Source organism: Prunus mume, linkage group LG7 (genome assembly GCF_029339155.1).
Source record: "Prunus mume cultivar Tortuosa linkage group LG7, ASM2933915v1, whole genome shotgun sequence".
Lineage (NCBI taxonomy): Eukaryota > Viridiplantae > Streptophyta > Magnoliopsida > Rosales > Rosaceae > Prunus > Prunus mume.
In genome coordinates, this window is record NC_142704.1 from 17,943,005 (window position 1) to 17,960,160 (window position 17,156).

General features: G+C 38.4%; 1 protein-coding gene and 1 pseudogene across 1 annotated transcript; one reads left to right on the top strand and one right to left on the bottom strand.

The window, feature by feature from the left end:
- Positions 1-1,800: 1,800 nt before the first annotated feature.
- LOC148915637 (F-box protein At5g49610-like) lies at positions 1,801-3,051 on the bottom strand. The gene has a single exon (XM_089041969.1). The coding sequence runs from the start codon at positions 3,049-3,051 to the stop codon at positions 1,801-1,803; it is 1,251 nt and encodes a 416-aa protein (XP_088898095.1).
- A 6,783-nt stretch (positions 3,052-9,834) lies between these two features.
- LOC148915638 (uncharacterized) lies at positions 9,835-16,558 on the top strand (annotated as a pseudogene).
- The last annotated feature ends 598 nt before the right edge of the window (positions 16,559-17,156 follow it).

Below are 17,156 nucleotides of genomic sequence, written 5' to 3' on the forward strand. Positions count from 1 at the left end.
ACAACCTAAAATATAACTATTGAGGCCCAAAAAATCCACGGTTCGGCCCAAATAAGTTCTCGGCCCAATGTGATACCTTATCAAGAAGAAATCCAATTTGAGCAAGCCAAAGTTTCATATCGCTTTGCACACATGGCCAAGCAAATAAGCAACATGTCACGCTACAAGCTTAAATGGGCTCAAACCATGCGTTGCATGAGTGAGTTGTGGTATGGATGGTAATAAATTGTCATGAGGCCCATTGATGGGCGAGAAATAAAGTCCCGGGGTTGCTTAGGGCCTCGGAGACTCAATCCCATTTCTTAGGCGAAACATGTGAGTAAGCACAAGAGAGAAAAGAATAGCTCATCACTCCAAAGAAAAATAGCCCAACCAAAATAGTCTATTGACTCAACCAAAAGCCCAAACATTTGATAAAGAAAGCCCACTTACTCAATAAATCAACTTGGCTCATACAATTACAATAGAAGAGTTGCAAAGTTCCAGCACTTGGCTGAAGAATAAAGCCACGAAGGAAAGTCTGAAAAGCTGCTAGGAAGCTCCAGCACATGGGAGGAACAAGTTTCAAGCAAAAACTTCCAAATGACCAAGGGATATTGGGCGCAGATCACCCTGAACCAGCAAGCATACCCACTCTCTTTTGCTCATCAGACCTGGCCATAAAAAAAGGAAGGAAAGGAAGGAAATAGCGAAAATGGGAGTTACAGGCGGTTGCTGGAAAGGGCTTTCAATATCCTTGATTTTATGCAAATAGGCAGAGGAAATTTCACCAAAATAGGATGATTGAAGGGATGATGGGAGAAAGAAAGGGAAAGACTTAGCCAAATTGGATAGAAACCATTAGGGTTTCTTGGAAAATGTCACTTCCAGCGACTATAAAAGGGGGCCTCTTTTACCCAACAAGCATAAACCACATCAGAGAGCAAGCTTCCTCTCTTACTCCCAAAACCCAACAATTTCGTGCTCAGCTCATCCTTTTTCCTTAGTTTTCCCTCTTGGCAAGCTGTTCTAACACTTGACGAGTCTCTGTCAAGCTGCGAAAAAACACTCAAGCCACATTTTTCTCTCTTTTTCCTCATGCTCAACCAAACCTCTCTGCAAAATCCTTTCTCTCCAACTTTAATACCCCATCTTTCCCCTAGGAACACTTAGTTTTCTCTTCAGTGCTAAACTCCCATGCCACAAGCTTCTCATGCCAAGTTAGAAAATTTATACATGGTAAGCTGTCGTTATTTTCATTGGTGAAGGTAACCAAGGTGTTTCCTAAGGCCCTACTATCCTTTCGAAGCATTCTTGGGGCTTGATCTTCGAACTTAGGCTCAAGGGGCAATTTCATCCATCTACCCTTTACGGCACCAATGCGTAGTAGCTTGCCGGAAGCGAAAAAGCCCCTACAATAACACATTACATTATTTTTATGGATATTTTTTTTAAACAACTGTTGTTACGCTTATGTAAAAAAAATCTGACATTCATCTTATTTTCGCAGTAAGACATGCTCTCCCCAAAATTCACTCACCCATATATAACAATAAAGACTATGGAGAGTTTGACTACCAAATATCATAAACACCAATGAAAAAAAAAAAAAAAACAGCGCAAATACAAAGATAGTCACACAATAATCACCTACTACACCAAAATCGAAACCCTCAAAGCACCAATACGAACACATCAATCAAGGGAAAACACAAGCCAAAGCCAAAGGAGCCAGTAACCAGAGAATGGAAGAAGGTGGTCATGCATCAAAGCTAGAGTCAGAGCTAGAGCTTTACACACTTTTCGCTATAGTAGAATAGTTTAGAGGCTAGGAACGGGTGTGGGCCACCATGGGAGCACAAATGGGTGGATGAAATTGAGATTCCAACGCATGGCCCGACTTCGAATCTCTGGAACAAACTCAAACATTCTTGCACCAAAGTTCCACCTGATAATTTTCATAGCATCTACGTAGATGGTATCCTCAATACTCGGGTGGAAACCTATCGCAAATTTTGCACACTGATCTAGAGGCGTCAAAGAAACATCATCATAATAGGAGGAATCCAACTCGAAGAAGGGAACTTTGTCGACCACCAAACGCCATTTCAAATTATCATCGCCTGCATCCAACTCCCAGACACTCAAATGATTACCAAGCACAAACTCGGTCACCCGCAAATGCCCTCGACATGCACCAAGAACCCGATACATCGAAAGGGAATTTCCTCGCACTTTAGACGACATATCAAGAGGTGCCAGACTGAACCGACATTTGTCAACAATAATATGATCGCCATCACCATCACCATTACTAGTACTGATATTACTGATACCTTGGAAGGGATCCAACTCCAGAATATAGGAGGATGCATGATCGGAACCTGAAAAATACAACTTCCCATTGCAAGCAACGCCAGCAGTTATGATATCAAAATAATTTCGTAGGCCACATACCACATTAGCGGACTCTCTCCATTCACCGGTCTCAGAAAAGAAGATGTCCACATAGAACTCTTGACGTAGTCGCACAACCCTCCACCTATATTCAGCATTAATGGAAACATCATCATCGAAGGAGGAAGATGGGTTGTAGTTGTAGTAGGGATCACAAATGAACCCTACGCTTACCCAATTATGGATTCGAGGAGGGGGAGGAAGAGCAACCCATTTCTTGGTGTATGGATTGCAAATGTAATAATCACGTTGATCAAGTTCGCTTGGGCAGCACAAAACTAAGTCGTTGCACGCCCCTACCACAAATAATTTTTGTTCTGCTGCGGCTTCTGAAATAACAGGTAGCTGCAAACTCATCAGACCATCCTCGATCATCAGACCATCCTCGTTTTCCACCCGAAAGAATGTTCCATTGTCTACAACTACTGTACCTAAAATGGGCGTTTTCAAATCACGTTGGCGACGTACATATTGCCCAACAAAATGAGAACTAGAGATGAGTTCACACCAACGCTTGGACACGCACTTGCATTGAAAAACAAACTTGATACAAGAAAGTCGACAAATGATTTCAACCAATAAAACCTCTGGGAGATCATCAATGCTATCATTCATTATCATTTTATTTCTGAGTCAAACCCAGCACCATTAACAACAAATTCGATGTCAAGATGATTAAATAACTGACTCTGAGCCCCACATATCATCAAACAAACACTAACTAGAAAATAGGGAACGTACCCTACTTTTGTGGTCATATAGATCCTGAATTTTTTTTTTTTTTTTCATCCATTTTATTGTATTTTATTTTTAAAACTGTAGAAATTATCACTCACTCTTCAATCTATGATTTTGGTTGGCAGCCACAGATCAATAATTAACCAAAATTAGCCTTGGTTCTCCAAGTTCGAATGTAATTCATCCATCCATTTAGAGGTGTCAAATGGTCGGACTGGCCTTGCAAGGCACGAGCTCATCCTGTTTAAATAGAAAATTGAGTTGTAGCCACTGTTTTCCCAGCCACCTCATCTGAATGGTGGCCATTGCTGATGTAATAGCCACACACTTACTGTTAATCTGTGGCACCAAACACATGGCCCGGTATATTTGTGGCTGAAAAACAACTAGCCACGGATGCTGAGTCAAAACAGTATTTATTTTGGGATATTGATGTAAACTATATGGGCTGCGTATATTAAAAGACTAACCTTTAAGAGTGTCAGAAACTTTGGATCTTAAATGTCTTGTTGTAAAACTTTTAGATAATCTTCGATTTGACACTTTTAGAAAGTCTTTAGATATTTGTTCTTTTGAATAATTGTATGCATGCCAAATGACTCCGGCTATTCTCTTCTCTGTTTTTGTAACATAAATTGGATTAAATTCTAAGTACTTTGTTCAGCACGTGCAGGGATTGATAAGCTATATCAATCCTACTAACGTTTGGAAGTTTTTGCTGATCTTAGATTGGATTTTTGGCGTTGGATCACCTTGGGCAAATTAATATTGGCGTTGGATTCTTTAATAAGCTATTATTCTAGATGGAATGCCTTTGTGCTTGTCTAATTTGTCCTAATTGTATATATAACCTTGTGCAATGCTTTCATTGATCACTAAACTGTATCCAAGAAACTAACTGCTATCATTCTACAACCGAATAGATACTGAGTCTAATATACTGTTATAAAAACATTGTGTCTTGTAGCATGCAAAGTAATCTTGCATCATGACATGAACTCAGACTGTAATATCGAAAAATGGATTTGTTGTGCAACCACCAAACCAAACATATAATCAGACATCAACTTCAGAGAGTCTTAGCAATATTCTTCTGTAAATAGGATTTATACCCATTCACCTGTGTACAATTTCCTTAGTGATTTCCTTCTTGCTGTCCAATAAGCTGCCTGTACCCAGTGAGCTTCCTTGTTATCTAGGCCTTAAAACTTGTTTTTGTATTTTCAATCTGTCTAGTGCATGTTCTTCATTGGATCAATATCAACTAGTATCTCACATACAAAACAAACTACCAATTCTAACGATTATTGAGTACCTTTATGCAATACAAACCTCTAGTTAAAATCAGTAGTCCTCTATCTGTCTTTTCATTGCACAATCCTGAAGTAAACCTTCTAACATCATGTAAACTTGGATTGCTTCTTGTCAAAAGATGCTACATAAAAGTCTTCAATGTTAACTAATCTGGGCATGTCTTAGTAGCTTCGACGGATTTCATAAGTTGACAATGACTCGGAAGCTGTCGATTGGTGCTGCCGACAGTTTGCGGAAGTCACGATCAGAATGTACAATTTCCAATATTTTACACTTGAAACGAGTAATACGCACTACCATTTTTCTTTATCAATGCCTCAATACCTCCCACTGAGTCTCATATACCTGTATAAATATAAACAAAATTTCTACAGCATCTTGAACTTTACTTTAATCTTTAACCACTGTTCTTAAAACTCTCTTCTCCCCTTTCTTGAATGAAAACACCTATAAATAACATAAATTTCCTTATTTCTTTATTCAAGAAAGTAGAGTTTTAACTTTCATTCGGTGCAGGTGTAGGTCAAAGATGACTACCAAAATTATGAAAAGGTCCAGTGAGCTATCACTATGTTGGTTGCTATGTGAAACTTTTGTCCACCAATTTTCTTGTTCCACCTTTCGAATTTCCTTGGTTCTGTGAACTCACTGATGAGTTTTACACCTCCTGAGTTAATACCAATAATTCTGAGACTCGTTCCTCTCACTACTACATTTCACTATTTGAGCGACGAAGACAAATTAAATCGCGCAAACAAACTTTGCTTGCGACAAAACATACTACACGTAGCGCAAAATCGGCGGCGACAAAATTTAAATCGCGCAAAAACACTTACACAATGAAAATATATATCGCATAGCAGGTAGGGAAAAAACCGGGAACCTTCTTTTTGGCGCCGAAGCCTTACTGCGACAACAAATGTTGTCGCAAAAGATTGCTTTATGCGACAAAAGTTAATGGTGTCGCGCAAAAAAAAAGGGGAAGAAAAACACAGGTTTTAGTTTTTGGCTCCAAATTCTTGCGTGATGAGATAAGTTATTTTGTCGTGCTTACTCTATGACGACGAATAATTTTCGTCGCATTAAAAAACTTTCAACATCTTGCGCAATGACATATTTAGCAACGACAGGATGACTTGGCGCGACGAATATTTGAGAGGCGAAAAATATTCTTATCGTTGCGCAAAAATCGATGTCAGCAAAACCTGGCGCGACGAAATGATTAATTGCGCGACAATTTCGCACAACTGTGATGAAATTTTTGTCCCTAAATTGTTATGCTTTTGCGTGACGACTATTTTGTTTAGCGCGACGAATTTGTATTCGTCGCGCAAACCTAAATCCTTTACTTCATCGGTTTCAGCCATTGCAAGGGCAAACTGCAAAAAAAATTGCAGCTTGCCTCTCCCTCTCTCTCAAATGATTTCAGCAAACTTCCCTCGTCAATTTCATTTCGTGTATGAGTTGAACTGCCTTTGCTTCTGCTGCGTTTGGTGGGTATGTATTTTTTGTCGTTACTGTAAAAGTTTTATTGTAAATTTATACGACACCATTAATTTCGTTGTCTATAGGGATATTATATGTGATTAGCGAATACTAGAGAACGATTGATAAGGTATTTTCGTCGTTTTATAATTTAAAAATATAAAATTAATTACATTATGCTTAAATTGTTTTGTGAAATTATATTTATATTATGTTGTTAAATTTATGCACGTTGATGTACGAAGTTAATTGAAATTAACTTTGTACATTTTTTTTAAGTCAAACTTAGTTTCCCGTTCGTGGTTAGTTGGATTTCTAGCATGGATGCTAAAGCGTGACTGCGGTCCAATTAATTCTTGAATTGTCCCATTATTTGGATAGTTTGGGAATGCATAGTCGTGTCACGTAATTTACGACTACAAGATATTAGGTTTCAATTGTGGAGATTTCGATGTCATCTCGATACGTTCTTCGGGTGGTACGTAGGTATTTTATACCTACGGTACACCTAAAGAACTGTGTCGAGATGCTACCGAAATTCATCCACGTCAAAATCTAATCTCATGTAACCGTAAATTATGTGATATGACTATGCATTCTCGAATGGGATAGGGCCCTTACCGGAGGCATAAGGTGACATTATGATTTTGTACGAATACAACATGATTGTTGTATTGTGATTGTGGTTCCAGGAATTATGAGTATAAGGTGAATACAGAACCCGAATAGGTGTGCAGATGAATATTTGGATGGAATCGAGGATTTTATTGCCTTTTCACGGGCACACAACCCGGGTGCAACTAGAATCCGTTGTCCTTATCGGAGGTGTAACAACACATTGTGGGAGACAATTGAAAATGTTCAATTTCATTTGGTAAGGAATGGAATGATTGAGACATATAGCACTGGGACCTATCACGGGGAACAATTAGGCATTGCTTCGTTTTCAAGGGCCACAAGAGTAGAGAATGTTGAACCTATTGTGGATCATAATGAACAAGTCATGGATATTCTAAATGATGCTTTTCCATTTGCATCGACAAAGTAGCAATCAGGAGGGGGAAGATGACGTGCCTACATCAATGGAAAGTGTATACTTCGAACAGTATGAAAAACTGTACAAAATGCCAACCAAGAGTTATACCCGGGGTGCAAGAACTTTTCTGTTCTCACGGCCATTGTGGAGCTAATGTATAGAAAAATAAAGTATCGTATGTCGAACCTGTGTTTTGATTACTTTTTAGAGGTTTTTAAGAGAATGCTTCCGACAGACAATTGTTTGCCGAAAGACCACCGACATGCGCAGAAGGTGTTGAATGGTCTTGGATTGGGTTATGAAAAAATTCATGCTTGCAAAAACAATTGCATGTTATTCTACAAAGAGTATGAAACATTGGATACATGCCCTATATGCAATGAGTCGAGGTTCAAAACAACATCTCAGAATAGAATGACTAAGATTCCACAAAAAGTCATGCGTTATCTGCCCTTGAAACCTAGGTTGCAGCAATTGTATATGTCGACACATACTGCTACAGATATGAGATGGCATAAGGAAAAACGGGTAGATGACGATGTGATGCGGCATCCTGCAAATAGGGAAGTATGGAAAGAGTTCGATCGAACGTTCCCTGAGCTTGCTGCTGTTCCCTGAAATGTTAGATTGGGACTTGCCACTGACGGATTCAATCCGTACGGGGTTCTAAACCAACACCACAGCATTTGGCCAATTTTTGTATTCCCATATAATTTACTTACGGCCGTTGGTTGATGAGCTCAAGGATTTATGGACAAACAGTGTGCGTACATATGATAAATCCACTGGGAAGATGTTCACTTTGCGGGTAGCAGTTATGTGGAATGTGAATGATTTTTCTGCATATGCAATGGTTTCTAGGTGGAGCACGAAGGGTTATATGGCATGCCCTATATGCAAGGAAGATGTGACTTCTATTTGGCATGCCGGAAAAGTTTGTTACCTTAGTCATCGGAGATGGTTGCCATGGGACCACGGGTGGCGGGAAAAGGATAAAGAGTTCGACTGGAAGAAAGAGCATGGCCTAAGACCTAGAAAGTGGTCCGGGGATGAGATCTTAGAGCAGCTTAACCTTTTGGATTTTGCTCCATTCGGGAAAACAGTTAGTCGGACCAGACCTACTACACATATGAATTGGACGCACAAGCCTATGCTTTTTGAGCTTCCATATTGGTCAAAACTAACTTTGAGGCACAATCTCGACGTTATGCATGTTGAGAAAAATGTCTTTGACACATTGATGGGAACAATTCTAGATATTGAGGGGAAGACAAAGGACACGATCAAAGCTCGTCTGCTTTTGGAAAAAATGGGCATACAAAGGGGTTTATGGATGAAAAGGGATAGTCATAAAGCTAGAAGGGATCTTGCATTTTTTTTCATGAAACCGAATAACAAAAAAGTGTTTCTCAAGTTTGTATCCATTGTAAAATTTCTGTGGTATGCTTCTAATATCATGCACGTTGCGTGAATGTTGTGACGGGGGTAGATTTACTGGACTAAAGAGCCATGGCTGCCATGTCTTTATGCAACACCTCCTTCCTGTGGGGATTTGACACTTATTGCCGGATGATATAGTCAAGCCAATCGTATTGTTATCCAGATTTTTTTCCCAACTGTCGGCAAAAATGTTGCAAGGACAGACATTTATCAGTTGTGCCATGACATTGTCCAAGTCCTATGCAAGTTTGAGATGATATTCCCTCCAGCTTTCTTCACAAGTATGATTCACGTGATGGTTCACTTGCCAGAAGAGGCATTGCTTGCTGGTCCAATCAACTACCATTGGATGTATCCAATAGAAAGGTATATAATCATTCCATATTTGTGTATGCATAATTATCATATGCTTGCTACTTGCTAATTTGCATAGTATCGGTTATTTTCGCAAGCTTCTCGGAAAGCTGAAAAAGCGTACGCAAAGAATGAAGCCGAAGGATCAATTATAGAGCTTGGGTTCAATACAAGGCGCTTACTTTCTGTGAAATGTATTTAAAAGATGTGGACGGCTTTCAATCGTCCTCAGTACAATAATGACGGAGGTGTGAGAAATGCAAAACTTTCTGCTTTCGGCCAAAGCGCATGACCCTTTGGAGAGCCATGTACGAGGATAGGCGTTTTCCAAAAATGACATGGAGGTGGCCCATTGGTTCGTACTGAACAATTGTGATGAGATAATCCGGTACTTTTGGATGAGCATGAAGAGATGATGAAGTGAGAACATCCATCACAATTGTATTCCAAGAAACACCGTGAATTGTTTCCACTATGGTTTTTGGAATATGTAAGTCATAAGTGTTTTGTATTTGACATATATATTGTAGTATTTATGCTTCTCAAACTAACATGTGAATTTTTTTGTATAATATTAGGTGAATAAGTTGAAATCAGAGAATTCCCCCATTTACAGTGAAGAGTTATATAACTTGGCATTTGGCCCAATTAGCATTGAATTATTCTCGGGTTGCAATGTTAACGGCATCAAATTTTTGGGGACTGCAAGAGATGACAAGTTGTGTACGCAAAACAGCGGTGTCCATATCCCAAGTGGAGGTGAAAGTACGGACATTGATTTCTATGGCAAACTCACAACTGTCGTGCAATTGCTTTACAAGGATCGATACCAAGTAATCATGTTTAAGTGTCGATGGTTTGATACGAACCCGAATAGGTAGGGAAGTGTTAAAATCGACCATGGGTTACTATCTGTGAACATTAACAGAACTTGGTATGATGACGACCCTTACATTTTGGCAAACATGACAAAACAGATTGTGTATCTAGATAACCCTAAAGCCGGACACAGTTGGAAAGTTGTTCAGTAGATGGATCAGAGGAATGTGTATGCTATACCAGAACTAGACCCATCTGACAATGACGTCGACGTTGTTGACGAACGTTTGGAATCTTCCATGAAAAATGTTGCACAAACACTTCTAGATTCAAATGTTATACAAGAACCGTTTCAGCTTGAAGGAGTGTCTTCAAGAGAAATACTGATTCAGTCAATTACAATTGACCTCGGTGATCTTCCACGATACGATCCAACCGTGGGCCTAAACAACAACGATGATGTACTTATGGAGAACGAGGAGGATGAAGAGGAGGAGGAGGAGGATTGGGAGACCGAAAGTGATGATAGCGACGGTAACGAAGATTATTATAGTTCAGATGATGAATAATGTAATTTATTTGAGACATGCCATGTAAATAATGTAATTTATTTGCGACTTTCCATGATAGCGACGGTATATCGTTTTATTTTCTCATTCTACAAATCGTAAGCTTCTCAATGATTTTAGTTAAATATTTCATACCATTTTAATTTAATTACGACATAAAAATGAGCTATACATTCATTTAAATCCTATAAATACAAGTTTTCCATTACCTTCATTTAAATCCTAAAGTCATGACGTTTTTGGCAATAATTTCTTTTACTTTTTTTATATATAAAAAAAAGTTGGTTTTACACATTCCATACTTATCTTAATATAACATACCTACAATGTAGTATGATAAGCCGGTGAATGAACTCTACCTACAATGTAGTATAATCATTCTTCTATAGTTATCTTAATATGACATACAATTACCATAATCTTAATGTAACTCTAATGTAACGTACAGATTCCATAATCCTAATGTAACGTACACATTATGTAACCCTAATGTAATCCATTAATTAGGTTGAACTATTTTCATACTACAGTGAATCCAATATAAGTAAATAAAGTAATAACATTTACTCAGCTATGCACACTCATCCTAATATAAAATTGTCAATAATGGATAATGAATACGTAACATGTGAAAAGTAGTTTATAATATATTTTTCATAAAGTCTTGAGAAATAAATAAAGGGAAAAAATAACATTAGAGTTAACAAATAAAAATGCATAAAGAAAAAAAAATTTCACCCTCCGTCCAAATTTTTTCCATTTCTCCATCCTTAAAATCTTGACTAATATAGGTTTACAAGTTTTTGCGCGACGAAGACGTGCACCTATTCGTCGCGCAAAAGTCGTTCATTATTTGAAAAATAAAAGTCCGGCGTTTACACTTTGCATGACGAAGAAGAGCACCTTTTCGTCGCGCAAACCCGTGTTTACACTTTGCGCGACGACGAAGGGCACCTCTTCGTCGCGCAACACTCGGGCATATCTCAGATAACAAAGTCTCAGGGTTTACACTTTGAGAGACGAAGAAGTTCACCTATTCGTCTCGCAAAAATCGTTCATTATTTGGAAGAATAAAAGTCCGTGTTTACACTTTGCGCGACGAAGAAGGGCACCTTTTCGTTGCACACACCCGTACACTTTGCGCGACGAAAAAGGTCCTCTTCGTCGAGCAACAATCGGGATATTTGGGAGAATAAAAAGTCAAGTGTTTGCACTTTGCGCGACAAAGACGGCACTGTTCATCGCAAGCAAACCCATGTTTACACCTTGCGACGAAGAGAACTCTTTTAAATCGCGTAAAGTTTTAGTATTTATATATGATATATTATATATTGTTTTTATGGCATACGCATTCTAAGAAACGAGTCTCAATGATCCAACCGTGAGACGTGTTTGTATATGTGATAGGATTTTTAGTACCTGCGCAAACAGGGTTAAAATCACTGAAAATACTTGCAAGAATACAAGGTAATTGTAGTATAAATGCTCATGCAAGGTCGTTGTCCCCAAAGATTGTTTGACTAATCTGTAATTAAACTAACTATTAATTAATAACTAAAATAGATTTTATCAAAGATTTGAAGTTTATGAATTTGAAAAAGATTAAACTAACAGTAAGAGAAATCTGAAAGTTGGGAAATAATAACAGCAAAAAAGAAAAATGATTTCTTTTTAAAGACTAACAATTTAGAGAAAACTAGGGTTTAGCAAACACCGTCGCAATCCTATGCAATTCTATCAATTACTTATGAATTTCCACATATATGCTTTGAAGGTTAGGTTTTCCTAATGCATATTTTCCTTGTGATGTTCAAGCGAAAACGTATATCTAACATGCAATCCGTCTGTGATGTTCGGATCAAATATAAACATGCAAGACTCATTAAGCTTTGTGAAAACCCTTTGAAAAACCATGCAACCCTTAAGAGCGTGATGTTCGCCTTAAGTGAACTTACAATTACTAATCACAAGAAGCCCTCCTCAATTTCAGGGTGATGTTCCAACAGAAATTGCATCAAATTACTTGTCTACATATCCTAATGGTGATCAGTCATTAAAATAGATAGATAGTTTTAAACACAGTGATTAATAATTCAAAGCAAACATGCATCCATTCATAAGCAAATTAATAAAACTACATATTCATGCTAAGGCTTACGGCCTCGCCCTAGCAAAAGGAATTAGTTACACATAATCATAATTGAAATCCAAGAAAATATCATTCGAATGAGTAAGAATGAAAACACCTGAAAGTAGCGAAAATCCAAAACCCTAGCAATTGCTCCAAAAGCCAAAAAGAAGTTCTAAAAGGAGGTGCCTAAATTGCAGTGTAAAGAAGCTTAAATACCTCCTAAAACCTAGCTACCCAATCCCCACAAGGAAACTAAGTTAAAATAAAATAAGACTAGGAAATAAAGTCCAAATTGGATTAGGAGAATCTGCCCAAATCTGCCCAGCCACGTTTTGGTCTCAAATCTCCTCCAAATCTGGCCCAAGATAGCTCGTTTTAAAGATAAAAATATTCCGAACACTTCTCCAGAAGGCCACGAACCCATCCGAGGTCATCTTGGGCTCCAAAAACGCAATATAAGCCCAAAACGTCACTATTCCAGCACTGCACATCGCTCCTTCATTTATTCACCAGGAAATCATCGCTTAGTGTAAAAGTCTGATATTTTGATACGATCAAGCTAAGTGACTCACGTACGTCCTCCAACTGGAATTACTCCAGAATTCGTCCATTTGATTATGTTTTGCTCCAGAGAGAGTCGAAAGTCCTATATTGGAAATATAATTCAAAGTATCAAAATTCTTCCAAAATATTAACCAAAATATACTAAGAATATGATTAAATATATAATATAAAATCGACTCATCAATATGCTGCTAGATCATATACCTCAAAAATAGCAAAAAATAAAAACATTCATAGACCTACAAACAACACAAAACTTTTCAATGGTTATAAACGACAAATCACGAGTTAACGGTTATTTTAACTCCGATTGCGATGATTTTTTACAAGTACACTCCGTCACCCTATATGAATACAATGACTGAATCTGATCTTCAATTTCAAAGGTTTACATTGGTGAATACGACACAATCTTACGTTAAATTAAACGAAAGTATAAATAAACTCTTCATTGTTAGATAATGTATTGTTTCGATGACATATGCATCATACGAAACTAATTTCAACGATCCAACCGTCAAACGTGTTTGTACGTACTGTGAGATCGTATACCCCAACAATCAAAACAAATAGACATTCGGACATCTAGTAACAGAACAAAACTTTTTAACGGTGATAAAAGAAACACCTTGCGCGACGCATACTGTTGTCCCGCAATGAGGTTTCTTGCGCGATGGAAATATTTTTAAATCGCACAAAATTCTGGCAGATGCATTTTTTCGTCGCGCAAATATATTAAATTGTTGTTTAGGGTTTAGGGTTTAGGGTTCCTGGGTTTTGGGGACTTTGCGCGACGCATGAAGATGTTTTTGTCGCGAATGTTCAGAAAATATTGGCGGTTTTAATCCCGCTTATAGAAAACTCTTTGCATGACGGATTAATATATTTTTGTCGTGCAAGGTTATAATTTTTAACTTTGCACGACCCCAAAACTTTTACGTCGCAAAGCTTTGTCGACGCATTAATTAAGTCGCTCAGCGTGGTGAAATTTTGGCGGTCCGGCTCGATTACGATATCAAACCATAGAACGGATAATTTTGTTTTCGTCGCGCAAAGTTAAATTTTTTTGTTTGCGCGACGTAAATTTTTCATCGCGCAAGTTAAAAAAAAGCTTACGCGACGCCTTTTTCGTCGTCGCAAACTTCCCAATATTTTTCTGAAAACGCGACACTTTCCCTCTCCGTCTTTATTCCTCCGTCCTTCGCAGCCTCCATACCTCCGCCACTAGCCCCAAGACCACCCTTCGCCGAAATTCCCTCCAAACTTCGCGCCTCCCAAGCCTCCATAAGTCGCGTCGCGCTCTCTCGTTTCCTTTCCTCCTCTCGACCCCAAATTCGTTCTGCTCTCTCAACCCAAAGCCCCATTGCGGTCACACCACCCTCCCTCTCAAAGCAAAGAACTATCTCATGACGTATAATCTCCCATTGTTTTTTTTTCAATTTTAAATATATTCGGGTTTATTTTGTTTTCTGTTTGAATTTATGTGAATGATTTAGTTCAGTGTTGAAATTGCTTAGTGTGATGCTTGGTTTTTTTTTTTTTTTTTTTTTTTTTGTTGTTGTTGTCAATTTTAAATATATTCGGGTCATTTTTTTTTTTTTTCTGTTTGAATTTATGTATTTATTTACTTAAGTGTTGAAATTGCTTAGTCTGATGATGCTTGGTTAGGGTTTTATTTTGTATTTTTTTTGTTAGGGTTTTATTTTGTTTTATTTTCAATTTTAAATATATTCGGGTGATTTTTTTTTTTCTTTTGAATTTATGTATTTATTTAGTTAAGTTTTGAAATTGCTTAGTCTGATGCTTGGTTAGGGTTTTATTTTGTATTTTTTTTTCAATTTTAAATATATTCGGGTGATTTTTTTTTTTTATGTTTGAATTTATGTATTTATTTTGTTAACTGTTGAAATTGCTTAGTCGTGTGAATTTTTTTTTGTTTTTGTTTCAATTTATGTATTTATTTTGTTAACTGTTGAGATTGCTTAGTCTGATGGTTGGTTTAGGGTTTTATGTTTCAATTGAAAAAATTGAGAGTGATAGTTATTGTGGTGGTTTGAATTATGTGTTTCAATGTGATTTTTTTGCTGTTTTCACATGCTGTTTTAGTTTTGGTGTTTGAATTATTGTAGCATTTTTTTGAGTTGGGGGAAGAGAGATGAGAGAGTGAGTTATTGGTATTTTGGTGATTGAATATATATTGAATTTGTTATTCATTAGTTATTGAGGTTTTTATTTTTAATTTTTTAAATAATTTTTTGGCCAAGGAGGTTTTAACTTTGAATGCTTGTTCAGTTTTGCAGATGTCAGACCTTATCGAAGTCGTAAGGCGGTGACGCCGCATCGAGTTTCCTCCCGACCTACGACGTCGGTGCCTGCTCGGCATATGTGCACGCCATGGCGGTTTGTCCCGGGTCCCCATGCACCGCGCGTCATCGAGTCGTCGATGGCGTAGCTGTTAGCGCCAGCGGCGTCACCTCCCCAACATGACCGACACCGCCGACCTCCGCTGCTAGTGCGTGAGTCACAACGGTAAATATTTCCTTCAACTCCGGCTGTTTCAGACCAAGATTTTAGTATGATTTGTTATTTAACGTTACATTTATATTTCTTTGCAGCCAAGAAGCACACCCGTTGACCTTGTCGCCGATTGAAGGCGGTAAAGGTTACCCGAGTGATCAACGATCATATCAACATCGGATCGACAAGCGGCATCGGGTTGCACCAACGGCGGACCAGCATAGCTCATTGGCCCACGACATTGGTCACATCGTTCGGACCCATTGCCTGATGAAATGGAAGTCTTGGAAGGCCATGCCTGACGAGGTGCGGATAGCGGTACGCTCCCAACTGTCGGTATGTTTCTTACTTTTGAATTGTTTTCCCTTCACATTTTATATATTTTTAATACTTCATGTATGTAATGAATTTATTGCAGATGAACTACAATTTGGAGGACCTTGACGACGAGATGTTGGCGTACATCAATAGACTCTTTGCTGAGAGGCATAAGCAGTGGAAGAGCGACCTGCACCACCATTTTTAGACATATGATGATCCGCAGGTTGCTCTTCAAGGGTTGCCCGAAGGAGCTTGAGGGGCGGGAAGATAATTGGGAGTGGCTCTGCGGTCATTTTCAGGAGGCCGATTTTTTGGTAATTTCTTATAGCTAGTTAATAATTATTACATGTTTTTTACTAATGTTTGTTTAATTTTTAATATTTCATTTAAATTTCAACTAATACGTTTTTTTATTTATCGCAGAAGCAGGCCAAAGCAAATACGGGCAATAGGGCGAAGAAGACTCCTCTCCACCATTCAGGTTCTAGGCCCTTTTCCTATAGGATGGAGGAGCGACAACGGGAAATAATAAAGCTGTTTTTTTATTTAATTTTTAACATATTATTAATAATATTACTTGGTTTTTTTCATGCAAACATTTTTTTGGAATTGTTCACTTTAGGGGGGTCCAAATTCCTCGAGATTGACGTCTTTGGCGACGTTTAGGTTCGCCCTAGGAATGAGTTGGCTGAGTCCCTTCATGTAAGTAGTCTTTAATCTTAATTATGATATTACACATTCAAGTTTCATAGTTATTATATGAATATTTTAATTAATGTTTTATGTTATGTTAAACAGACAACGATGATGGAGAAGAGCCAGTTGGTTCTTTAGGAGTCCGCCTCCCGACTTCCTCCCGATACTCGCTCAAGTGCATGGATCCTCCACATGATGCGAGGTTTGAATCTTGTGAAACCTTGGATCGGACTCTCGAGGCGCCAGGACATATTCTCCTTAGCGCGACAAAAACTTTCGTCTCGCGAAAGTTAAGTGCACGATCAAAAGCGTTGTCGCGCATTAAATCTCGTCGCACAATCCTATGTGAGACAAATCGCCCGACGGGTCCTTGTCGTCGCACGAATTTACGACACCAACCCGTTTAAATCGCGCGCAGGCTGGGTCACGCAATATCTTGTGAGACGCAATGCGCGATGGCTAGTTTTCATCGCGCAAATGTTTACGACACTAACTCCTTTCATCGAGCATCATTTTCGCCAACACAAACGTTTTTGTCACGCATATTATTCTGAGCCCAAGGGCTCTATCATCCGTAAATAGTTTGCACGACGAACGCATCCGTTGCTATATTTTGCATGACGAATGGAAAAAATTAGTCGCGCAAAGTCTATCTTCACGATCTTTGCGCGACGGTATATGAGCGACGAATTTTTGTTGCTCGATATTTGAGCGATGAAACGATTCTTTGCGCGAC